The sequence below is a fragment of the Ranitomeya variabilis genome, chromosome 5 (assembly GCF_051348905.1).
Source record: "Ranitomeya variabilis isolate aRanVar5 chromosome 5, aRanVar5.hap1, whole genome shotgun sequence".
NCBI classification, from domain to species: Eukaryota; Metazoa; Chordata; class Amphibia; order Anura; family Dendrobatidae; genus Ranitomeya; species Ranitomeya variabilis.
Window position 1 is genome coordinate 253,606,008 of NC_135236.1, and position 26,514 is coordinate 253,632,521.

The following is a 26,514-nucleotide window of genomic DNA, read 5'->3' on the forward strand; positions in this document are numbered from 1 at the left end:
GCACATAGTGCCGGATGTCAGCTGTAATAATCAGCTGACACCCAGCGGCCATCGTCCGCGCTCCCCCCATGAGCGCGGTCGATCGCCTATGACATACTATCCCATCCCTGGGAATTAAGTCCCAGGTCACCTCGACGGGATAGTACGTCAAATGGCAGAAAGGGGTTAATAACTATTTTGTGTGACATATCTCTCCGATTTAAGGGCTTAAAAATTAAAATTGCTAAATTTTCTACATTTCTGCCAAATTTCCATTTTTTTCACTAATGAAACACAAGTCATATCAAAGAAATGTTACCACTATCATGAAGGACCATATGTCATGAAAGAAACAAAACACCACAACATAGAATCAGTGGGGTGAAGCGTTACACAATTATAACCTCATAAAGTGACAGTGGTCTGGTCAAAACTGTAAAATGTGACTTGGTCATTAAGGTCAAAATTGGCTCGGTTATTAAGGGGTTAAGAAGCCCTCCTACTCTGAACTCACTACCTGTCTTAATTGCACCTGTTTGAACTCATTACCTGTATAATAGACCTGTCCACACAATCACACTCCAACCTCTCCACCATGACCAAGACCAAAGAGCGAGACCTCAGGGACAAAAATTGTTGGGATGGGCTACAGGACAATAGACAAGCAGCTTGGTGAGAAGGCAACAACTGTTGGCACAATTATTAGAAAATGGAAAAAACACAAGATGACTGTCAATGTTTCTTAGTCTGGGGCTCCATTTAAGATCTCGGCTTGTGAGGTAAGGATGATTTTGAGAAAAGTCAGGAATCAGCCCAGAATTCTACAGGAGGACCTGGTCAATGACCTGAAGAGAGCTGGGTCAACAGTTTGAAACATTACCGCTAGTAAGCCATCATGGATTATAATACTGCAGGGAATGCAAGGTCCCCTCGCTCATGCCAGCACATGTTCAGGCCCCTTCAAAGTTTGGCAATGACCATCTGGATGATCCAGAGGAGGCATGGAAGAAGGTCATGTGGTCAGAGGAGACCAAAATAGAACTTTTTGATATAAACTCCACTCGCCTTGTTTGGAGGAAGAAGAAGGACGAATAAAACACTAAGAACACAGTCCCAACCGTGAAGCATGGTGGGGGAATCATCATACTTTGGGGTTGATTTTCTGCAAAGAGGACTGGACAACTGCATTACCGTATATACTCGAGTATAAGCCAATCCGAGTATAAGCCGAGACCCCTAATTTTGCCACAAAAAACTGGGAAAACTTAATGACTCGAGTATAAGCCTAGGGTGGGAAATGCAGCAGCTACTGGTAAATTTCAAAATTAAAAATAGATTCCAATAAAAGTAAATTAATTGAGACATCAGTAGGTTAAGTGTTTTTGAATATCCATATTGAATCAGGAGCCCCACATAATGCTCCATACAGTTCATGATGGGCCCCATAAGATGCTCCATACAAAATACACCCCATATAATCCTGCATAAAGGTTAATAATGGTCCCAGAAGATGCTCCATAGACACATTTGCCCCATATAATGCTGCACAAATGTTGAATATGGCCCCATAAAATGCTCCATAGAGACATATACCCCATATAGTGCTGCACAAATGTTATGGCCCCATAAGATGCTCCATAAAGATATTTGCCCCATACAGTGCTGCACAAACGTTGATTATGGCCCCATAAGATGCTCCATAGAGTTATTTGCCCCATTTGCTGTTGCTGCGATAAAAAAAAATAATCACATACTCACCTCTCGTCACTCAGGCCCCCGACACTTTCAATATTCACCTCTCCTCATTCCAGGCGCCGCTCCGTCTTCAGCACTGACGTTCAGGCAGAGGGTGCGCACTAACCACGTCATCGCGCCCTCTGACCTGAGCGTCACTGCAGAAGATGCTGCAGCGCCCAGAACGAGGAGAAGGTGAATATCGAGCAGCGCTCCCCCTCCCCATTATACTCACCTGCTCCTGGCGTGGTCCCTGCATCTCCGGTCTCCCGGCGCCGCAGCTTCTTCCTGTACTGAGTGGTCACCGTTACCGCTCATTACAGTAATGAATATGCGGCTCCACCCCTATGGGAGTGGAGTCGGTTCCATATTCATTACTGTAATGAGCGATACCATGTGACCGCTCAGTACAGGAAGAGGCTGCGGCGCCGGGAGAACCAGGGACGTCCAGGGACCGCGCCGGGAGCAGGTGAGTATTATTAGACAGCTGCCGCTCCCCCTCCCCTGCCGACCCCTGGGTATGACTTGAGTGTAAGCTGAAAGGGGGACTTTCAGCCCCAAAAAATGGGTTGAAAATCTCAGCTTATACTCCAGTATATACGGTATATTCAAGGGAGAATGGATTGGGTCATGCATTGAGAGATTTGGCCAACAACCTCCTTTCCTTAGTAAGAGCATTGAAGATGGGTCATGGCAGGGGCTTCCAGCATGACAATGACCCGAAACACACAGCCAGGGAAACTAAGGAGTGGCTCTGTAAGAAGCATTTCAATATCCTGGAGTGGCCTAGCCAGTCTCCAGACTTGAATCCAATAGAAAATCTTTGGAGTGAGCTGAAACTCTATGTTGCGCAGGGACAGACCCAAAACCTGAAAGATCTATAGAAGATCTGTATGGAGGAGTGGGCCAAAATCCCTGCTGCAGTGTGTGCAAACTTGGTTGAGAACTACAGGAAACATCTCACCTCTGTATTTATGTATATTCTGTTTTTCTATTTTTATCAAAAACTTATTTCATGCAATAATTATGTATTATTTAATCATACGATGTGATTTTCTGTTTTTTATTTTTAGATTCTGTCTCTCACAGGTGAAGTGTACCTGCAATAAAAATTACAGACCTCTCCATTCTTTGTAGGTGGAAAACTTGCAAAATCGTCAGGGAACACTTAAACAACACAATGTGACTCCACGTCAATCACACGTCTGTGAAATCAACCTGTCCAGTTAAGAAGCAACACCAATTGTGAACCAATTTCTTCTGCTGTTGTGCAAATGGGACAGACAACAGATGTTTGTTTTTACACTGACACACATTCTTGAGTGAGTTTAAATGATTTTTGGAAAAATAGACAAAGTACAAGAGCTAAAGTTAAAAATGGAAATTGAAATAAATTGGTGGGTAAAGCTGCAATCTATTCCATTGTCCAGAGCCATATATAGTGGTGGCGGTAATGCAGAAGCATACCGGATGAACAGACCTAGTTTCCCTTTGTACAAACCACAGCACACACTGTGGTTTCTGCTCACTGAAGGTTTCCTTCCTAAACATACACACATAAATGCGAGTGTACATGAAAATTAAAAGAAAAAATAAAGAACCAAAAAAAGGAAAACGTTGTGTTCTTCGCGAATATCCAATCAAATTGTCTTTAGTGCCAATATAAAAGGTAAGGACTCGTCAGCCTTGCTCCTTAGCTTAAAGTGTGCTAGAATGAATAATTATTGAAGCATTAATGCTCTGGAAGGCAAACAGATTTTCTTCTTTTATCTATGTATTGAGCTGACAAACTCACCTGCCTGACTATGCTCTGTATCAGCTTGTCCATAGTAAAAGCAATAAAGGCATGGATGGTGAACATCTCCCGCAGGGAGTCTTCATACTGATTCGAATCCATATTCCCGTCCAGCAGGTTACGGACCATGTCTAGGAATGCCGGATAATAATCCACAGCCTCTATATCCACTGCAGCACAGAGAAAGCAGATATGTAAGTAGCAGCATATATGGCAACTAAAACAAGCCGTATACAGGTCTTAAAAGAAAAAAAAGAAAAAAAAAAAAAAAAAACACACCCACAAACCTGTACACAGCCCAACAATGAAACAAACGGACAACAATATAATGGTTAATGTAACAATTTGGAAACTGGAACATTACAGGTAATCCGTGCTAAGCCCTGAGCTTATGGCAAGAAGGATGTTGGGGAAAACCATGAAAGGCAAGGAAGAAAAATGTATATATGATAGTATATATTTCCCGCCCCTGGAGAGGGGAGAGTATGTTGCACTTACTTGGCTCTTTGAGCCGAAGCTGGATGGCAGGACTGTCATTCTTGTCTCTCTTTAGTCCCAGCACCTCTCTTTCCCAATCTCTCTCTCTCACCTCCTCCTCTACTTGTTTTTCGGCTTGGTTGTAAATGCGTAAGAGGCGAGAGCAGAGAATCTGGTGCAATCTCAAGAAAATGTACCAGTTATTGTTAACATAGAATAGGTTGTAAGTGTCCTCCATGCTTCTGAACTTCTGTGCTGCAGTGTTTGCAAACATTAACTTAGTTTTTGGTGGGCTACTAGCCCCAGCACCCACCACCCCATTGTGTTTCTTGGTAACCCCATCTTCTGTTTCGGCAGTCTCCTCCTCCTCTTCCTCCTCCACATCAGACAACTCCCCTCGCTGGGAGAAGAGCAGATCAGGGATGAAATGGTAAATGATTTGTTTGATCTTGTACTTGTCCTCTTTCTGTATACCAGCCTGTCGCTTCACATGATGGATAATGAGCGAGGCGGCATCCTCCAGAATTTGCTTGTCCTCGTAAGTCAGTGAGAGATGAGGTCCTGTGGGGACGCCAGAATTGTCCTCCGATGCTTGCTCTTGTCGCTGTGAGAAACATACAGACATTAATGTCTACCCCAAAAAAACACAAAACTAAAGTTACAAAATTAAAATGCAGGAAGTTTAATGTAATATACTTGCCAAAACCCCTAATCCAGTGGTGACTTGATATTCACCAAGCAGACAAGATTGTTTGGAGATATGTTAATACATAGTAGCACACACGCTGCCAATCATCTGTCCGAATTAGAAGGAAAAAACCTACAAGAAACTGACCCCAGCGTGGATACTAAATCTGCAGAAGGTCAGTCGCCATCTGCTGTGGATTTTTAATCTTTTCTCAATCTTGGATATTCTTTAACAGTTTAATGCTATAACTCGCACTTTGAAATAGTGATAACATTATCGACACATGCACTAAAATAAGCTTCAAGGATATGGAAATGTTTAGACACGTTCAGGGCATTTTTTATTTTTACTTTAATGCATATGTTTTTTGGCTGAAGCTCGTTTTTGCAAGGTATTTCACCAAAAATGTGCAGTTTGCCTTTTATATTTCCTGTGTTATACTGTCTATAGGGCTTTACTACCCTGAGAATTGCTCCCTTGGTGAAGACCATAAAAATTTGTACAAAAGAAAAAAAACCTCTACATTTCTGAAACCATATAGCGAAGTTGAAGGGAAAAAAAAACAAAAAAAACAACACACATCAACAACACACACACAAAAAAACAAAACAGCAATAATTTTGTGAGCAGCAGGAATAAAAAGAACAAAAATTGGCCAGGCAGAAAGTACATATATTAAAAAAAGAAAAAAAAAGCCTCCATTGTGGTCTATATCTTTTAATGAGTACAGAAATCCAAGGGATAATCCAGCTCCACACCTTCATCAAGAGCTGAGTGGGGCCGGTGTCCTCTCCACAGAAGTCAGCCATGCCAATTGTTAGAGCAGTGGGTACTGTGCACGTACCCTGGTAGACATCTGTACACGTGACGTCACCAGCCCTACTCCCCTCCTGACGTGATGACTAATAACCCCTTTAAGTCATTGGTCAGTTCTGTGGCAGTCTATCCAAGTAGAAGACCTAGTTCACAGATTAGTTAGTAGGGTGACAACCAGGGCTGTAGAGTAGGAGTTCATTTTGGTGGAGTCAGTTGGAGTCGGTATAAAATGGGCTGACTCGGAAAATATATAATAAATTGGGTAGTAGTAGTTCAGGGCAGGATCTGATGTAAATGTTTTCATAATAATTTGGGAAAGTTATGAAATGTCCTATAAGGGATCTCGGCTTTTAGTGGAAATGAATATGTGCTGCACATTATGCACATGCTCAATAGTGACCAGTGCTGTGGGGGCAGGGAAATTGAGGAGTCGGTGGTTTTGCTTACCGGCTCCACAGTCCTGGTGACAAGGCCAGCTTGTGCTTACCAGGCAGAATATCCACCGCTAGTAGCAGCTCTTGGTACCTGTGAATACAGGATACTAACCTCATCATAGATGCTCTCAATTTCATTCAGAAGACTCTTCGAGCGAAGGACCTTTGTGTCGATTTGCTTATAGTTTATACCCTGGTGGTCTAGTGATTTCAGGTAGTACTTTTCATTCTGTTCTCTCCAAATCTTATTGAAGCCTCGCTGGGCTTCCCTCCATTCCTCTTCCTTCATTTTCAACCTGGATAACAGAAAAAAACAAGCTAAACACGAATGCATTAGCAACGAGCAGGTGTATGGCACGTAATAGTACACTCAATACGTGTAGTACACAGAATCTATAGTTGTGTGACATGTAATCTACTACTACAAACCTTTTCAACACTATTGGGACGGCAACAGCTGGGTTTTTCTTCAGGCCATCTATTATGTCGGCAGCCTTGTCAGCATATATCCTTTGCAGGGCCTTGCGGTGGATGACTTCTGATGTTCCCCCTAAAGTGTTGTCCAAACGAAACTTTGCCTGATCCTCAGCAGATAATCGTGACAGCTTCTTCTGAATTGCCTCCAGGACACGGATGGTAGCCAGATTGGTCTCCAGCACAACATCAAGCTATAGCAAATCAAACACAAATATCAGTAAGAGCAGGTCTATGGCTCTAGAGAAACAATAACATGGTTACACGTAAGGGATAACCCAAACTACTGAAAGAAGGACATCGGTGGAATATCCCGATACTAGGGAGTAAACCAGTGCCCAGCTGCACGAGGGGTGGAGAGAAGACAAAACAAAAAAAGGCCATCACTGAGCTCAGCAGCTTGTAACTTCTACACAGGCAGAGCCGCCGAGTTCAGTGACTGGCTGCAGCAGTGAAGAACAAGTGCTGGACCTAGGATGGCCAGTACCATCTGATTTTATTATTTCAACATCATGTTGGCCACTGTAAGCCAGAAACAGATAAGCGCACAAATTTAAAAAAAGAATAAGTGCTGGTCAGTGTGTGAGGAAAGCGGCACTAATGAAAGAAAGTGGCCGACCCCTTTAATAAAGGCCAGGCCAAAAGTTTCAAATCTGTCAGGTGTCACTTTGTAGCAATAACTCTAGAATACTTCAACATATCCCAGGGATTCTGAGACTTTTTCGTGATATGTTATGAGAATAGCACATTAAAGATGGTCCTTTTATGTGTTTATTTACAAAAATATCAGAAATCTTACAAAAATGTGAAAACAATTGCAATTTACAAACTTTTGAATGTTAATCCCTTTAATCAAGAGTCACATCACACAAAATATTTATTAAATAACATGTCCCTCATGTGTACTTTACATCAGTAGGATTTCTACAATTTTATTTTGCTAGGATGTTAGAAGCTTTACAGTTCTGGCAGTAATTCCCCCTCACCAAGAAAAGTTTACAAAACATTTTTTTATAGACATGTTCAGTTTCTAAGTGACTTTGGGGGTCCTATATATTGGAAAACCCCCAAAATTACACCATTTTAAAAACCTCACCTCTCAGCATATTCAAAACTGCAGACAGGTAGTTAACCCTTCAGGTGCTTTTCAGAAGTTAACGCAAAGTGGCGTGACAGGAATAAAAAACTTTTGCTTATACCACCAAAAAATTGCTAACCTCTGAACAGGTCACTATAGCCGGCAGATTAAGGCTGTTATTTGGCTGTGAATTGTCATGTCAATCATCATGACCACAAAATCATAACCTCAGGGTGCCCTAGGGTTAAAGAGGGCGGTGCCACACTTGGCTAACCATATAGATGCCGTAGTCCCTTCACAGCAGCACCTAAGGGGTTAAATAGCCATGGTCTGTGCCAACACTGATCGTGGCTGATGCAGCAGGGAGTCCGCTATAGTGGACAGATAAAGACATATTCGTGATCACAAAGGGGTTAAAGGGAATGTGTCACGATTTTTATATCAATAATTATGTAATCATTTATTTAAAAAAAGAAAAAAAACAAACAGCTGCAGGGTGAGGCAGGCGCCATGTTATTGTAGTCTAGAGCGGAGCTACAATTTCCATGTCACAGCTCACACAGTGGTCAGATCTGAGCGGGTACAGGAGGTCCGGGCAGCAGGCGAGCACGTCGGCAGCCTGACATTGTACTACTAATGCCAGGCAACCAAGCTGCTGTCACCACTAGAAGCAGTCACCGCCACAGCTGTACTCTCACCGCTCAGACCAGAGTCTAGAGGTAACGTCTTCCAGAAGTGAGAACAGCTCGGCAGCCTGTACTATTGTACAATGTCAGGTTCACCGCAGTGTCCACAGCACAGCAGTGTGATCATCATGCTGGCCTGGTCTGAGCACTGACTGAGCTCTGCTTAGTGTAAAGCCTCATTCAGATGTGGATGATGCAGGGAATTCTGAGTGAGGCTTTACTACCGCATCTGCAAAGCAGTCTGCTGAGCCGTGTATCTAAGCCCATCATGTGAGTCTGCTGAGCCGTGTATCTAAGCCCATCATGTGAGTCTGCTGAGCCGTGTATCTAAGCCCATCATGTGAGTCTGCTGAGCTGTGTATCTAAGCCCATCATGTGAGAGCCTTCTGAGCTGTGTATCTAAGCCCCTCATGTGAGATCCTGCTGAGCTGTGTATCTAAGCCCATCATGTGAGAGTCTGCTGAGCCGTGTATCTAAGCCCATCATGTGAGTCTGCTGAGCCATGTATCTAAGCCCATCATGTGAGTCTGCTGAGCTGTGTAGCTAAGCCCATCATGTGAGTCTGCTGAGCTGTGTAGCTAAGCCCATCATGTGAGTCTGCTGAGCTGTGTATCTAAGCCCATCATGTGAGAGTGTGCAGAGCCGTGTATCTAAGCCCATCATGTGTGAGAGTGTGCTGAGCTTGTGTATCTAAGCCCATCATGTGCAAGTCTGCTGAGCTGTGTATCGAATTAATCTTTTGTAATAGTCTGTATCTAAAATGGCTCCACACTGTGCCCCTATCCTTCCTCCCCCCTTGTCCTTTTGTAGACACTCAGAAGGGGAGGATTGATCTCACACGTTAGCAGACCCCGCCCACATTTTGACATGGCTGGGCGAAACTGGCGGGAAAATGCCATAAGTCACAATTTTTCTGCAACGCAAGAGTTAATTTCCTGTTCTGTCCAAATGTCACCGTATCTCAGAATTCCAAGCGGAGGAAGTTCACCGACCGACATATTGGGACACCCAAGTGATGTGTGTCTCAATATGGAAACTGATGCTGGTATCAACCTATTGCGCGGTACCACCAGCGGAACACGGTCACACCACCAATTTTTCCTCTCATAGCACCACTAACCGTTTTTTTAAGGAGTGCATTACTAATCCTGACCAGTATATTACACACTCTATACGCCGATACGCACCACATACTCTCACAGCCTCTTGCGCGGTACCACCAGTGGAACACTGTCGCGACCACGCCGCCGCTGTGATCAGCCGAATGATTCACTGACTGCCACAATCAATGTACAGGAGGAGCGCATGCGCAGTTTTAATGTGACTGCCGCTATCTGTCTGCACAAAGATGGCGGCGGTCTGATTCACAGCGCCTGCACGAATTACGCACAGGTGCAGTGAATCATTCGGCTGATACCGGCGGCAGATGTGTGATGTGTCTACAAGCAGAGGAAGCTGGTCACATTGAAGGGGTTTTCCCAGGAACGAAAGTTCATTTTAAAAATTGACTATGTCTAACCATGTACGGAGCATACCACATCTCCTGGGCAGGGGAGGAAGCAAAAGACAATACTGACATTACAGCAGGGGATCACAGTGGATTAATTTTGTGAGGTAAAACATTCACTGACTGTTTTTAAAAAATATTTTACCTCACAAAACGTATCCTCTGCGATCTCCTGCTGTAATGTCAGTATTGTCTTTTGCTTCCTCTCCTGCCCAGGAGCTTTGGTATGTTCGGTACACGGTCAGACACAGACAATTTTTAAAATGAACTTTTGTTATTGGGAAAACCCCTTTAAAAAGCAAATATCAACACCAACATAGCTCTTCGTAAAAAGTACTCCAATGACAATGAAAGGAAAAGTAGCAAAGGCACAACGTCGAAGACAACAAAGGGCAAATGAGACTCTTGAAAAGCAACAGCATCGCTGGGACAGAAAGAGATTTTTGGTTCTTACCGTAAAATCTCTTTCTTGGAGCCTTGGAGCCTGTGGGACACAGGTAACCATGGGTGTATACTCCTGTCGCTAGGAGGCTGACACTATGCAAATAAAGAAAAGTAACTCCTCCCCGGCAGTATACGCCCTCCGACAGGCACCAGGCAACTCAGTTGGTGCAAAAGCAGTAGTAGGAGCAAGTATAAACAAACTCAACCTATGTACCAACCCAAAACAATGGCACGTTGGCAAACACGGTACAACATAAAGGGAGGGTGCTGTGTCCCACAATGAAGGCTCCAAGAAAGAGATTTTACGGTAAGAACCAAAAAATCCCTCTTTCTTTCTCGCTTCATTGGGGGACACAGGTAACCATGGGATGTCCAAAAGCAGTCCCAAGGGTGGGGATAATATACAGAGAGAAGGAGACTCAGGACGGCCGGTGAGAAACCGCCGCCTGCAGAATCTTCCTACCCAGGCCTGCGTCCGCAGAAGCCTGAGTGTGCACCTTATAGAACTTTGCGAAGGTGTGAATGGACGACCACGTTGCGGTCTTGCAAACTTGCGAGGCCGAAGCCTGGTGGCGAACTGCCCAGGAAGCTCCCACAGCCCAGGGGAGGCTGTTTGTCATGGACATGATATGCCTCCAGAATCGCCGAACGGATCCAACGAGCAATTTTGGATTTAGAGGTGGGGAGCCCCTTCCGACAACCTTCCGAGACAACAAACAGAGGATCAGACTGGCGAAAAGAAGCAGTTCTGGAAAGATAGACTCGGATAGCCCTGAACAAATCCAGCCTGTGAAGAGATTTCTCCAAAGGGTGAACTGGGGAAGGGCACAAGGAATGAAGGACTATGTCCTCATTGATGTGAAAAGCCGAAACTACCTTTGGTAGAAAGGAAGGAACCGGCCGCAGGACCACTTTATCCTGGTGTAGAATCAAGAAGGGAGAACAGCAAGACAACGCCGCCAGCTCGGAAACTCTCCAAATTGAGGTGATGGCGACCAAGAAGGCCACTTTCCAGGAGAGAAGCGAAAGGGAAATGTCCTGAATAGGTTCAAAAGGCGCACTCTGGAGGGCGCCGAGTACGAGCTTCAGATCCCAAGGTTCAACAGGAGGATGGTAAGGAGGCGCTATATGAGCAACACCTTGAAGGAAGGTCCTCACCTGGGGGAAGCCAGGTCTCTTTGAAAAAGGATGGACAAAGCGGAAACCTGACCCTTCAAGGTACTTAGGGAAAGACCTGAATCGAGGCCCGCTTGGAGGAACCCGAGCACAGAAGGAAGGGAAAAGACCATAGGAAACAAACTGCTGTCATGGCACCAGCGGAAAAAGGCCTTCCAACATCTATGGTAGATACGTTAAGATGCCGGTTTCCTAGCTTTTATCATGGTTTGAATGACGCTGTGGGAAAAGCCTGCATCCTTCAGGACCATTAAATTCAGAGACCGAGAATTGAGGTGGAAGAGGGGACCTTGCAAGAGAAGATCCGGACGGTCTGGGAGTCTCCAAGGAACGTCCGATAGCATGTTCACTAGCTCCGCATACCAGGCCCGCCGAGGCCAATCTGAAGTTACTAAGGGAACAGGAACCCCCTCTGACTTTATCTTTTTTTACGACCTTTGGAATCAAGGGAAGAGGCGGAAACAGATAAGGCATCTGAAATTGGGCCCACAAAATCACGAGGGCGTCACAGCCAACAGCCATCGGATCCCGAGACCTGGAGACGTATCGGGGAACCTTGTGGTTTGTTCGGCAGGCCATTAGATCGACATCCGGAACGCCCCACAGACAAATTTGGTCGAAAAAGGCGGGGAGAAGAGCCTACTCGCCCGACATGAGCCTCGGACGGCTGAGGAAGTCGGCTTCCCAATTGTCCACTCTTGGGATGTGGACGGCCGAGATGGAGGGAACGTGGTTCTCGGCCCACCGTAGAATCTTTGATACCTCCCTCATGACCTGCTGGCTGCGAGTCCCTCCCTGGTGGCTTATGTAAGCCACGGCTGTGGCGTTGTCCGACTGAATGCGGACCGGTTTTCCCGTGAGGAGGGACTGCCAGCGGAGAAGGGCCAGGAAGATTGCCCTGATCTCCAGGAGATTGATTGGGAGACGCATCTCTTGAACATTCCAGCGGCCGTGAGCTGTAGAAAGACTGCACCCCACCCCTGGAGACTGGCGTCGGTGGTGATGACCTGCCAGTGGAGGGGGAGCAATGACCTCCCTCGAAGAATGGAGGTGGACAGCGTCCACCAAGTGAGAGATTGCCTCACCTTGAGAGGGAGACGAACTGAGCGGTCTAAAGAGAGAGGGCTCCTGTCCCAAGTGGAGAGAAGGGCCAGCTGGAGAGGGCGAGAGTGAAATTGGGCATAAGGTACTGCTTCCATGGAAGCTACCATCTTTCCTAGAACCCTCATGCCGAGCCGTAAAAGTAGAGGGGCAGAGTACTTCAGAGCTTTGATGCCCTGCCGAAGAGCCAGGAGGAAGACCTTGGCTTGCATGGTGTCGAATTCCATGCCCAGAAATTCTAGGCGTTGAGTTGGAATCAAGGTGGAATTCTGCTTGTTGATTATCCAACCTAACCGGACTAGCATGTCCAGAGTGATGTGGAGACTCTGGGCACAGTCCCGACGAGACGGACTCTCGACCAGGAGGTCGTCGAGATAGGGGAGTACAAGAATCCCCTTCGATCGAAGGATGGCCATTGGCCATGACCACCGTCATTACCTTCGTAAAGACATGTGGGGCGGACGCCAGGCCGAATGGGAGAGCTGTGAATTGATAATGTTGCTCTTGGATCGCGAAACGAAGGAATCTCTGATACTGTACACAAACAGGAATGTGTAGGTACGCATCCTGGATGTCCACAGAGCATAGAAATTCTCCCGGTTCCATGGATGCGATCACTGAGCGCAGAGACTCCATTTTGAAGTGCCAGAATCCGGAAGTGACTGTTCAACTGCTTGAGGTCTAAAATCGGGCGGAGAGAGCCGTCTTTCTTTGGAACAAAGAACAGATTCGAGTAAAAACCCGAAAACCGCTCGCGGTGAAGTACTGGGACGATTACCCCTGAGGCGAGGAGTGAGACGACGGCCTGGAAAAGCCCTGGGACATGTGAGGGCTGCTTGGGTGGATGAGGGAGGAAGAAACGCCTTCCTGGGGGCAAAGAAAATTCTATTTTGTAGCCCGAAGTGACGATCTCCCTGACCCAGGCATCGTCAACCACCGATAACTAAGCCTCTGTGAACAGAAGAAGCCTGCCTCCCACCCTGGAAAGATTTCCAGGTGGGGGTGACCCATCATTTTGAAGAAAACCTATGGCTGTGAGAAACGGAAGGTTTAGAGGAGTGGCTTTTAGCTCTCCAATGACGGGTAGGCCTGAAGGCAGGTTTCTTACGCTCTCCTTGGGTGGCAGATCGGTCCTGTTGAGAGGCACCACCAGAAGGACCGAAAGGGGCGAAAGGGCTGGGGTCCCTTCCTAACGAAGGGACGCCTAGGCTTAGATTGAGGTAGAGAAGTGCTCTTACGACAGTGGCGTCAGAGATCATTTGGTCCAGCTGTGTGCCAAAGAGCCTGGAGCCCTGGAAAGGCAAACTAGTGAGAGATTTTTTAGAAGCGGGGTATGCATTCCACGCCTTCAGCCAAAGAATTTGGCGAATGGCAATGATGTTGCTGTTAGCCCTTGAGGAGCAAGTGGCCGCATCCAGGGAGGCATTTAAGAGATACTTTCCTGCGTGGGCAATCTGATCAGCTAGCTCCTCTGCAGGAGCCGAAGCTACAATGCCTCTACGCAGGGTCTTGGCCCAGGCCGAAACAGCTTTCACCACCCAAGAGGAGGCGAAATTGGGACAGAGAGAGGCGCCAGAAGCTTCAAAGGCTGATTTGATTCAAGTCTCAATTTGCCTGTCCGTGGGGTCCTTTCGAGACGTTGTGTCAGGGATGGACAACACAGTCTGCAAGGATAATCGAGACACAGGCGGATCTACTTTTGGAGACTCGGACCATTTGTTGACAAGGTCTGAATCAAAAGCGTATAAGATGTCCAGACGCTTCCTTCCTGGAAAGCGCTTACCGGGATGTTCCCAGTGTCTAGATGTGGTGTTGTCAAACTCTTTGTGATTGGGAAAAACTCTAGAGGGACGCTTCGTCCGTTTGAATGAAAAGGATATGTCCTGAGAGGTTGCCACTTCCTCATAAAGCTCAAGTGTTTGAATAATAGCCGAAATAAGGCTATCCACCATATCCTGCGTCCCAGAGGTCTGATCCGCATCCGAGTCAGACTCCGACTGAGAAGATAAATCTGACCCAACGTCCGCCTGTGAGGAGGGGGAATGGGTAGAGAGGGGTATTCCGGCTAACGCAGTGTGATCCGGTGAACTTGATGAGGATCCAGACAGAGTCCTCTCCCTGGATCTTTTCTCAAGTCTGCCCCTGTGAGGGTCTTGGTCAAGTGCGAGCGAATCGCCGTGAGAGGCGTTCCTGGCACTGGAGGCAGTAGTTAGAAGCGGAATACATTCCAGGACCTGAACCAGGGACTGGGACACTTTAGTTAAGTCAGACACTGACTGAGACATAGCAACAGCCCACACCGGGGGAGGGGGGCTGCACTCATCACGAGCATTAGAGACTTCCTGAGGTACGGACATGGTGGAAGGACTGCAGGACGGACAGAAAGGGGCCGGCCGGCCTGAAGCCCACTTTTTCTTACAGCGGACACAAGCGTAGTGGATGACCGTAGGGATATAGCCAGGGGCCCCTGCAGGGTTGGGCATAGGTATAGAGTAAGTGATACCTGAAGCAGGATGCCGAAGGCGATGCTGCGTAGGGAAGTATAGGCCGGGGGAGGAGCAGTTCAAAGCCTACCAGACTCCAAGCGATAGCGGCAGCGCAGTGTTTTGAAAATAAAAAATCACTTGTTTGGCAAAAATTCTGAAGAAATTCTGAGTGTGACTGTTTATACTTGAGAGTATAGAGTGGTGGAACACTTCCACGTTCAGTCAGCACCATCATAAAAAAGCCAGAGTGCACGTCTTTTTTTCTTTTCTACTACACAGGTTTAGGCAATAAGTAATGGGAAGGCTTCCTTCAGCAGAAATGCGTACCTTTACTAGGATCACGGAGTGCAGCACGTCAGCCGTATGATGCGGACCTTTACCTATAAATGATGGGTAGCACGGAGCAGACACTGAGCACTCTCATTACAGTTGATGTAGCCTTGTAGCACTTACCTCAAACCGCTCATCTTCACAACGATAAATGTGCTCCTCGTATTGAGTCTTCTTAGAACTTACAAACGTCGAGTCTTCTGACCAGGATGGAAAGGAAACCCAGGTGTCATTCAGGACCTGAGGAGTGAGGCAGGTACAGGTTAGCTCTACACAACAGATAACAGAATACTGATGGCCAGGTCCAGTGACATAACATCTGACCAAGATAGTACCAATGATGTAACAAGGGTACAGTCATTGTCAACATAAAGCCTTTTTTCCTGCTTTCCTATCATGTGAGAAAGAAGCATCAAGATATCACACAGTATATCATAGACTGGGGACAAATGAGGGGATCCATAAATACAATGCAGTGTCTGCACGTGGTGGTTCTAAAGCACAATATGCTGGTCCCATATTGTCTCTTAAAGTGAACCCGTCAGCAGGATTGTGCTCAGTAAGCCACACGGAGTGTCAGGCCGGCGCCGTGATACTGATTACAATGATACCTTGGTTGATGAAACCTGTCTTGTGATTGTTGTTTAATCGTTATTTTCAGCTAAAGAGTTCTCGTGCCCTGTGGCCGCCTATAGGGGGTCTTAATTTGGTGCTTTGATTCATCCATATGGGCTTAAATGACAGGTTAGTGATCCCTCAGTGACCTGCATCCTATTTTACATACTGCACTTGTACAGTTCATATTGTGGGCTTTAAAAAAAAAATGTAACTATAGCAAAATGGCACCATCGCATGTGCAATAGCATCCATCGCTTGCTCATAGATGCTACTATAAAGCGGCGCCATTTTGTTGGAGGAAAAAAAACTGCTGCAGCAAAAGAGCACCATTTTGCTGTAGGTACATTTTTTTTTTAAAGACTACAATATGAACTGTGCCAGCAAATAGGAGGCAGGTCCCTGGAGGGTCACTGACATGTAATAGCCCCAAACAGATGAATATGTAAGCAGAGCCCCACATAAAGACCCCCCCCCACAGGCTGCCCCAAGGCACAAGAATCTCATTAAATGAGAACTGAACATATAGATTAAACAACAACAAAAAGACGGATTTCATCACTATAAACGGCAATATTTAAAATAGGATGCAGGTCACTGAAGGATCGGGGATCTGTCAGTGTGATGTAATAAAGATACAAGATTACACCTTCCTTCAGTGCAGGGGACTGCTCAGATTTTGCTCCCTTTAAACAAAAGGCTGTTGGTCTCTGAAAAAGGAACAAAAATCTGAATGTTCTTACATTGGTCTTCCAAACACCATCACCCAGCCCTGGTAAAGCCCTGCCACTGTGCAATATCCTCACAGATAGCATCTGAAAACTAAGGCTAGGTTCACACTGCCGCTGTGGATATAGGCTGCAGCATACGTCAGGAGCTTTTATACCATTCAGCTGTATAGGAAGTTGATGCAAACTGCGATTTCCTATACAGAGGCTACAGTGGTAAACAATTCTTTACAATGGGTCCCTATGGTGGACGGATGCATCAGACAATGCCCTCAAACATAATGTGTACCTCAAGGTAACTAATGCTTCCATTGGCCTAAAACAGAATTGTCTATTGATAAGCGTGTCCATTTACCTCTTTGCAAAGCGGGGTTCGCCCTGTACATTTGGGCTGCTGGAAGCTTTTGGGTAGGGCTCTGTAACTTGAGCCTAAGCGCTTACATGAAGCATAATCGATTTCCATGGCAATTCCTTCCGTATTCCTTTCTTTTGGGAAGCTTTCCATATGTGAAGACTCCTTGTAACCCAAAAAGTTCTTGAACCAAGTAAACAACTCAGGAAACTTGCTGTTTAAAAAATAAATTAATAGGTTTGGAGAATTAAGAACAAGTTTATTGCAAGTTATTAACACACCTTGATACTAAATGGGTGTTAATATTTTAGCCTTTTAAGGAGACAAACACATTTTAAACATGACTTGGAAGTAAGTGACTCACGCAAGGAAAGGAGACACCAACTGTACTAGTTCTGAGCGAGAGATGACCTCCTGATTAAAGATGACCAGACATCGTAAGAAGTTGTCATATGCTTCCGTACTTCTCAGAGCTTTACGGACCTATAAAAAAAGAAAGCGGAGAATGGGAATGAAACTCTCCTAAAACACTTAATACATAGGTTGACAATAAGGTTGCAAAAATGAAAGGTATTGAAAAAACCCACAATGATTGGATTTCAGCAGTCTTACATTGCATTGGCTAAAGCACTGGAAAACCAATAAATGAAAGGTTCCATGTGACCTGGGCACTTGTACATGTTACAGCTTGCAAGATCCTATTCCAAACCACCATGAAAGAAAATAAAATTTGTGACGAGGGACAGTACACATCAGCCATAGCTACCTTATCAAAGAATTGAGATTCAGCCCCGGCTCCATGTTTGTTTGCATCAGCCAAGGACTGGTCCTTTGGAATCAGTATTTTCGGCTTCTTCTATTATAAAGGGGAAAAAAAAGCATGAATAAATAGCAAGGTCTACTGCTGAAGAAGTGTTACCATCTAATAAGTGGGGCTGGTACACAGTGAACCAGTATTGGTTTATCTAGTCGGACCATGCCACACTGTAGACGAACCTTAATTGGTGGTGTGGCTCCGGGTCCTGAATGTCGGCGTATCTGACAACCATTCTGGCTGGGCCTCTGCTGTTTATTGTTCAGCTGAGGCTTTTTCACAGTGCCCCCGTGGTCATTCCGCACAGACTCAACCTTCTCTGCTGTGGTTTTACTCAAAAGCTAAAAAGAAAAACAACGTGCAGGTAAAATATTAACATATTCCTGAACATTCATGATGTATTTTTGGTAATGTTCCACATTCAATCATTTCTGTTTGCGACATGAAATTTTATTGAAATGGCTTTTTAAGCAAAAGCTGCCTAGACAATGCATGAGACCTGCCAATAATATGTTGTAGCCGGATTAAGGCCACTTCCATCAACTTACCACTGAGCTGTTGGCATCGGGAAGGAACTGGCCAAACTCTGACAAAAGATCTTCCTGGTTCTTGAACAGTCGAGCCACTTGGGCATAGACCTCTTGCTCGGTCAGGGCAGGAGTGTAGTTTCCTCCTGCCTCCTTGGCATTCCGTTGTTCCTTCTACAAAGAGAAAAATAATTTGCATGTTAGAGGTAAAAATATGGCCACAGCAAATATTAAACCTTTTGAAGAAATACTTGAAGTAGGCCACTGTCTCTTTCCTCACACACTGACTGCCATTTCTGCCCATAAGATGGCTGTTGATGGAGGACCATGTGACCAGACCTGTCCATCAGCCCCCTTCAACTGTACAACACTTCAGAGGAGGCTGATGGAGCGGACTGGTCACATGGTCCCCCAACAGCAGCCATCTTATGGGCAGAAATGCCAGTTAGTAAGTGAGGAAAGCTGTACTGACAAGAGAACGTAATTGTCCATTATTAGCAACCAATGATTGGTTGTAGAGGCCGGTCATGCCCCCCTGCCAGAAGAGGAACCCAGGAGATCAGGTGGGCACACAGTACAACCTCTCCAACCCCTTCCCTGCCAGGGCCAATTTTCATTTTTTCCAAAAATGGAAAATCTGGCATTTCAACTTTACTTTTATGGAAGCTTGAGTACATTTTCATGTTTTTTCACTTTTTAATATACTTTACTTTTGGTTTTTTTTAGTTCCCTTAAGGGATTGAACCTGTGTTAAGTATGATCACTTGCCCTAGATGCTACAATACAACAGTATTGCAACAGCACCAATGACTAATAATACAGGCAGATGTCAGCTTTATGAACCAGCCAGCATCTGCTAGCTATCGTGCAGGCTCAGCTCCTGAGCCAGCTCCGTACACCTGCAGTCACTATTCAGTATTACAGGGACAGCTTTGTCCTTTTTACTTTCATTTTGTGACACTGACTGTACCGTGAAATTCTCTCTTTTCTGGGAGGAAGCAGATTCCATGTGGCAAACATACATTAGTGGCAAAAGCTCAAATTCAGCTAGGATTTGGGATGACCAATGCAATTAGACTGTTTCAGTTGTCAATTCAGTGGTCCACAGAAATCATGAATTAATTCACTGATTATTATTATTATTTATTATTATAGCGCCATTTTTTCCATGGCGCTTTACATGTGAGGAGGGGTGTACATAATAAAAACAAGTACAATAATCTTCAACAATACAAGTCACAACTGGAACAGGAGGAGAGAGGACCCTGCCCGCGAGGGCTCACAATCTACAAGGGATGGGTGAGGATACAGTAGGTGAGGAGAGAGCTGGTCGTGCAGTGGTTTGGTCGATCGGTGGTTACTGCAGGTTGTAGGCTTGTCGGAAGAGGTGGGTCTTCAGGTTCTTTTTGAAGGTTACGATGGTAGGCGAGAGTCTGATATGTTGTGGTAGAGAGTTCCAGAGTAGGGGGGGATGCACGAGAGAAATCTTGTATGCGATTGTGTGAAGAGGAGATAAGAGGGGAGTAGAGAAGGAGATCTTGTGAGGATCGGAGGTTGCGTGCAGGAAAGTACCGGGAGACGAGGTCACAGATGTATGGAGGAGACAGGTTGTGGATGGCTTTGTATGTCATGGTTAGGCTTTTGTACTGGAGTCTCTGGGTAATGGGGTGCCAGTGAAGGTATTGACAGAGGGGAGAGGCCGGGGAATAGCGGGGGGACAGGTGGATTAGTCGGGCAGCAGAGTTTTGAATAGATTGGAGGGGTGCGAGAGTGTTAGAGGGGAGGCCACAGAGCAGGAGGTTACAGTAGTCGAGGCGGGAGATGATGAGGGCATGGACTAGGGTTTTTGCAGATTCTTGGTTTAGGAATGTATGGATCCGTGAAATATTTTTGAGTTGGAGGCGGCAGGAAGTGGAAAGGGTTTGGATATGTGGTTTGAAGGAGAGATCAGTGTCAAGGATTACCCCAAGACAGCGGGCTTGTGGGACTGAGGAGAGTGGGCAGCCGTTTACTGTAATGGATAGGTTCGTTGGGGAGGTCGTGTGAGATGGGGGAAAGACGATGAATTCTGTTTTGTCCATGTTAAGTTTTAGAAATCTAGCGGAGAAGAAGAGAATGAAATAGCGGATAGACATTGAGGGATTCTGGTTAGAAGGGTGGTGATATCTGGTCCAGAGATGTAGATCTGTGTTTCATCAGCATAGAGATGATACTGAAAGCCGTGAGATTCTATGAGCTGTCCCAGGCCAAAGGTGTAAATGGAGAAGAGCAGGGGCCCTAGAACTGAACCTTGCGGGACTCCGACAGATAGGGGGCGAGGTGAGGAGGTGGTGTGTGAGTGGGAGACGCTGAATATCCGGTCAGTTAGGTATGACGAGATCCAGGATAGGGCCAAGTCTGTGATGCCAAGGGATGAGAGGGTCTGCAGCAACTGGGAATGGTCCACTGTGTCGAAGGCAGACGACAGGTCCAGGAGGAGGAGGATAGAGTAGTGCCGCTTGCTCTTGGCGGTTAATCGGTCATTGGTGACCTCAGTTAGGGCAGTTTCAGTAGAGTGGTGTGACCGGAAGCCAGATTGAAAGCGGTCGAAGAGGGAGCAGGAAGATAGATGGGAGGACAGTTCAAGATGGACGTGTTGTTCCAGTAGTTTTGAGGCATAGGGGAGAAGTGATATAGGGCGATAGCTAGATACAGAGGATGGGTCAAGAGAGGGCTTTTTGAGGATAGGTGTGATTGAGGCATGTTTAAAGCTTGAGGGGAAAACACCAGTTGTTAGTGATAGGTTGAAGAGATTGGTTAGGGTTGGGATGAAGACTGTGGCGAGGTTTGGGATGAAGTGGGACGGGATCGGATCAAGTGCACAGGTGGTGAGATACGATCTTGAGAGTAGAGTGGAGAGTCTGTCTTCTGTAATGGTGGAGAAGTTGGTTTTGGAGGTGGAGGGCTGGGTAGTTGGGAGGAAGGGTTCTGGGGGTTGTCGACTAAAACTGTCTCTGATGTTCTCAATCTTCTGCTTGAAAAATGAGGCAAAGTCTTCAGCAGAGATGAGTGGGGAGGGAGGAGGCGCTGGGGGGCGGAGGAGAGAATTGAAGGTGTTGAATAACTGCTTGGGGTTGTGAGACAGGGAGGAAATAAGAGATGAGAAGTAGGTTTGTTTTGCTGTGGCGAGTGTGGTCTTGAAAGTAGTGAGGGACTGTTTGAATGCGATGAAGTGCTTGTTGGAGTGGGATCTTTTCCATCTCCGCTCTGCAGCCCAGGAAGCTCGCCTCAGTTCTTTGGTCAGGCGGGTGTGCCAGGGCTGTCTTGTTGATTTTGCAAGCTTTGGTATGTGTGAGAGGGGCAAGAGATTCCAAAGCTACAGCTATTGTGGTGTTTTATAGAGCGGCGGCGTCATCCGCATTGTGTAGGGAGCTTATGTCTGTGAGAGGGAAGAGGGATTCAGAGAGTGAGTGTAGATCAAGGTCTTTAAGATTTCTGCGAGGGTGTGCAAGTTTGTGTGTGTGTGTGTGTGTGTGTGGGGGGGGGGGGTTGTAGACAAGGAGTAGGTTGTGGTCAGAGAGATGAAGACCTGAGTTAGAGAGCTTAGATAGGGAGCAGAGGCGGGTGAAGATGAGATCCAGTGTGTGACCATCTTTGTGAGTGGCTGTAGAAGACCATTGAGCAAGGCCAAAGGAGGAAGTGGGAGATAGAAGTTTAGTGGCAGCTGAGAGGGGAGTGTCAATGGGGATGTTGAAGTCGCCCATGATGATAGTGGGGATGTCAGCGGCGAGGAAATGGAGTAGCTAGGTGGTGAAGTTGTCAAAGAAGGTGGTGGCTGGCCCTGGGGGACGGTAGATGACAGCCAGTTGGAAGTTGGAGGGGGAGTAGATGCGCACGGAGTGCACCTCAAAGGAAGGGAGGGTAACAGAGGGTGGCAGTGGGATGATAAACTTGCATAGAACTAGTAACAACCTGCTAAATTATTTTACAAATGCAATCTAATGGGCATCAAGTCAAGGAAATGCAAATCTGATATTGCACCAGGCCTGCTAATCAGAAGACATGCCGGAAGGAGGTTTGCGGGGTTTCCACTCTGAGGACAAAAACTACCAATATGACCGGTGGAACAGGGTCGTACAAATTTGTCCTACGATGTTTTACCAGCCATGTAATAAGATTGCCATTTGTATTAGGCAGCCAAGCTACAGAGAACAAATCTGCTTGTAAAAGCTATATCTACTAGAGGACACACATGTTACTATAGGGTCTATTTGCTATACCAGCTGCATGCAAAGGGTTAATCTGAGTCCTCACTACACCCACTTAAGATCAGCAGCAGCCACACACTGAGAACGTGGGAGGGAAGAGGTCACAGATTTACCTTCCTTAGGACTGCAGCTTCCAGTAAGAAACTCCTAAGGTTATGCAGCAACCACCATCCTGCCCCATAACAAAAAGGGAGCCTCCTACTGCAGCTGGCATGTCATCCCCCAGCATGAGGAGCAGGTGGCAGCAGAGATGCCCACTGTACAAGCACCACTCTGTCTCCCCAGCTTAGAAGCAGGAGGTCTCACAGAGCAGTCAAAACATGCAGACAGCTAGACTGTAGCATATAATGCAGACTTCTGCTCAGGTCACCTAGCTTTTAAAAGAGCCACAAGTATCACCAATTTTCTAATAAAAAAAACCACCACCTTTCTTAAACATGCATTCTTTGGTTATCTTTTACTTGATGAGGTTTTCCCAGAAAGTGATTAATAGATTTCTCAGCGGGTTATGAGAATTTTTTATTGTGCCACCATAGTTTGGTGTTTTACACTGCAGTTTTGCCAAACTTATAGTTTCTCCACCTTGTTCTCATCTGAGCACGCGTGTTACCATTACCATTTCTGAGTAAAGAAACGCAAGAACCCCCCATCCTAACCTGGTACGTGTGCAGGATCTCGAGGAAGGCTTTGTAAATGTCAGGCTGGCCCTGGAAGCGGTTTTTTATTTTGTTCACATAATTGATGGCATGGTTGAACTCCACTGGCTGGTTATTTTGCATGGCTGGCGTAGCTGCCGTAGCAGTTGGAGTGGCATGTGCCAACGGTCCTGGTGTGTGTGGCTGTGCTGGTGGAGAACGAGGAGATGGATACTGGATTGGTGTGCTCGGTTGGTTTGTAGAAGGTGTGTGTACCTGTGATGGCACCGGCTGTGAATAGAAAGGATTATCAATGTCAAATGATATATATGTACTCAATTCAAATGATACAAAACACAACATAATATAGAGAGGAAGAGGAGCAACATTATCTGATATTCACAAAGTATTTCATCTACGCATTAGCCATCAGGGTCAGGGCATTAAAGTGACTGATCAATTATAGTTTAGAAGACATTTGCATTTTGCCATCTTGAACATACATGGTCATACATTGGACACATAACAGCATTATAGTCTAGGGGTCACTAAGCTTAGACATGTCCAACCTCTACAGAAGCATTCACGTTCCACTTACCTTATTAACTTTTGCTGGGGCTGGTGGAGGTGTTGAATGCACTGGAGGAGGGGCAGGCTGTGTGGACGGTTGTGATGGTGGAGGAACTGGTGGGACGGGGGGCTGAAGACCATGGGTTGTGATTTGATGGACCTGTCCAGGTGTTGTGACATTGACCAAGTCATTTGTCTGCACCTCTATTTTATACCCAGGTGGCAAAAACGTATTAAATCCCATTATAAGGTCCGGATGGCCTTTGAACAGCTGGGAAACCCGACTGATGACCCCTGGAGTGTCAATACTGGAATGCAACAAAAAGAAAACATTTATGAATGCATTTTTTTGTACAACAATCAATAAAAGTTACGTTATAAACATGCTGTTAAGCAATTTATAGACCTAGAACTTTAACAGGTATTTCATTCAATATGGTATTACAGATGCTTGCTTAAAACAACATTAAAGTGGATCTCCAGTAACAAAAGAAAATAAAGTAGGTTTGTTTTCTATGATGACATTTCATAGATATGGTAACTTTTAAATTCCTTTAAATCCACTACTGAACTTCCACATTAGATGGAATACTGAACAGATGCACACAATGAGAGCTTATTGCCATGTCACATGACCGCTGGGCAGAAGGGGAGATATTAACAAGGGGCTGTCTAGGGAGACCATCAGTGTGAAATTAAAATGTCTGCAGTCTAGTTAAACTGATGGGACAGGTACATGTGAGCTCATACTGCTGTCCACCCTGTCCTTCTGATCCAATACTGGAGATATTGGGGGTACTGAGGTAAGAAGAGGCTGCTCACACTGCTCTCCACTCTGTCCTTCTGATCTATTACTGGAAACACCATGGATGCTCAGGAAAGAAGAGGCTGCTCACTGCTGTCCACTAGGGATGAGCGAGTACACTCGTTGCTCGGGTTTTCCTGAGCCCGCTCGGGTGGTCTCCGAGTATTTGTAACTGCTCGGAGATTTAGTTTTTGTTGCCTCAGCTGAATGATTTACAGCTGATAGACAGCTTGAATACATGTGGGGATATCCTAGCAACCAGGCAACCCCCACATGTACTCAGGCTGGCTAGTAGCCGTAAATCATGCAGCTGCATCAACAAAAACTAAATCTCCGAGCAGTTACAAATACTCGGAGATTACCCGAGCGTGCTCAGGAAAACCCGAACAACGAGTACACTCGCTCATCACTACTGTCTACCATGTTTTCCTAATCTAATACTGGATATATCAGTGGTACTGAGGTAAGAAGGGGCCACTCATAATGCTGTCCACCCCATTTTTCTAATCTAACACTGGAGATACCAAGGGTGCCACTCACACTGCTGTCCACCCTATCCTTCTGATACTGGAGATACCAAGGCTGATGAGGCAAGAGGTGGTCACTCACAATGGTTTAAAAAAAACTTGAAAATGTTGCCGTATCCCGTATTACACATAACAGTTCCATCCCCTATTGTCTTACAATTGTCAAGGTCTCAAAAACACCCCAAAATAGACATTTAATATATCAAAATCAATCGTAGACCAATTAGGCACACTAAAGTTTTTTCACACTATATTACCAGTAGAATTAACCGAGGTGGGAAGAGAAGGAAAAAAAAGGAGGCAACCTTTTTTTCCCCAAACTAGACACCTAACAATTTTTTTTTAAAAATGGGGATTCCGTGTAAATCTATATTGGTCAGAAAAAAAAATCTACAAAAATATGAAGATCGTTTATCGACGAACATTCAGTTTTGGAACAAAAATAAATAAATAGCAAAATGGTGTCTGCTCCTGAAGGCCAAACACAATAGACCAGAGTCAGTTAGGCTAAGTTCTCATGATGAACTTTTGTTGCTGTGTATTCTCACTGAGCAAAAAAACAAAAAACAAAAACGTATTCCCGTTTCAGAGGTGGGAGATGTATATTTTTGCAGTGATTGGGGACCTGTGTGTACAGGAGGTAATTCTGGCTGTCATTCTGAGCCAATTTGATTTCTGTGTGTTGCACAATTAAGCTTTTTTAAAGTGCTTTAACACTTTTGTGTTGTTACTTTGTGTTTTAAATTAAAGCTTTAATAAAATGGTACTTTTGATGACACCCAGAAGTGCGCACTGCTATTACTGGTAAAGCCCCTGGTCTTTTCCTTTGGTATACGCGATCTGCTATGTGAGCATGTAGCACCTCTATATTATAGGAAGGCTGAGAATATCGATATGTTCTATGTAGTTTGATAAAAATGCTGTGGAAATCCTGCCTCATAGTGGAAGGTTGGTTGATGAAAGAATGCCTTTTTTTAGCTAAACTAGTAGAATACCCACGGCTTCGCTCACGGAAAATATGTTAAATTGTTGGTTATGGTAGCTAAAGTAAAATTTTCAGTGTCACCTGAAGGAGCTCACATCTCAGTAATGAAAACCGCCTCACAGGCAGAGTTGTCTAGTTGCCCATAGCAACCAATCAGAGCTCAGCTTTCACTTTACCTCAGCAGCTTCAGTGATGAAAGCTCCCTGTATAGTAAGCAATAATGACAATCTTACTATGAGGCATTTTTCGCCTGACCAATATTGCTGCTCAGTAATGTTCGTCCGTGTGCGTAGGGTGCATCCATCTGAGTGTGTTTGCATACGTGTGTGTTGTGTGCATGTGGTATTTATGGAGTGGTGTGGTATTTGTGGGGTGGTGCTTGTGTTGTGTGTGTCCAGAATGGTCTGGTGTTTGTGTGGTGTATTGTGGCAATTGTGTGGTGTTGTGCTTGTGGGTTGGTGTATGTGTACTGTCTGTGTCATGCTTGTACGGTGTTGTGAAATG

General features: G+C 45.5%; 1 protein-coding gene across 4 annotated transcripts in view; it reads right to left on the reverse strand.

The window, feature by feature from the left end:
* Window positions 1-26,514, reverse strand: part of SIN3A (SIN3 transcription regulator family member A) — an 86,415-nt gene that overhangs the window by 25,633 nt on the left and 34,268 nt on the right. For all 4 annotated transcript variants that reach the window (XM_077264071.1, XM_077264070.1, XM_077264068.1 and 1 more), the window contains exons 5-16: window positions 23,722-24,001; window positions 23,145-23,414; window positions 18,263-18,415; window positions 17,897-18,055; window positions 17,667-17,756; window positions 17,265-17,383; window positions 16,904-17,114; window positions 15,329-15,445; window positions 6,353-6,591; window positions 6,036-6,219; window positions 4,007-4,589; window positions 3,509-3,678 (exon numbers count right to left, since the gene is read on the reverse strand). In XM_077264071.1, coding sequence (XP_077120186.1) covers window positions 3,509-3,678; window positions 4,007-4,589; window positions 6,036-6,219; window positions 6,353-6,591; window positions 15,329-15,445; window positions 16,904-17,114; window positions 17,265-17,383; window positions 17,667-17,756; window positions 17,897-18,055; window positions 18,263-18,415; window positions 23,145-23,414; window positions 23,722-24,001 — 2,575 coding nt within the window. The remainder of the gene's footprint in view (window positions 1-3,508; window positions 3,679-4,006; window positions 4,590-6,035; window positions 6,220-6,352; window positions 6,592-15,328; window positions 15,446-16,903; window positions 17,115-17,264; window positions 17,384-17,666; window positions 17,757-17,896; window positions 18,056-18,262; window positions 18,416-23,144; window positions 23,415-23,721; window positions 24,002-26,514) is intronic.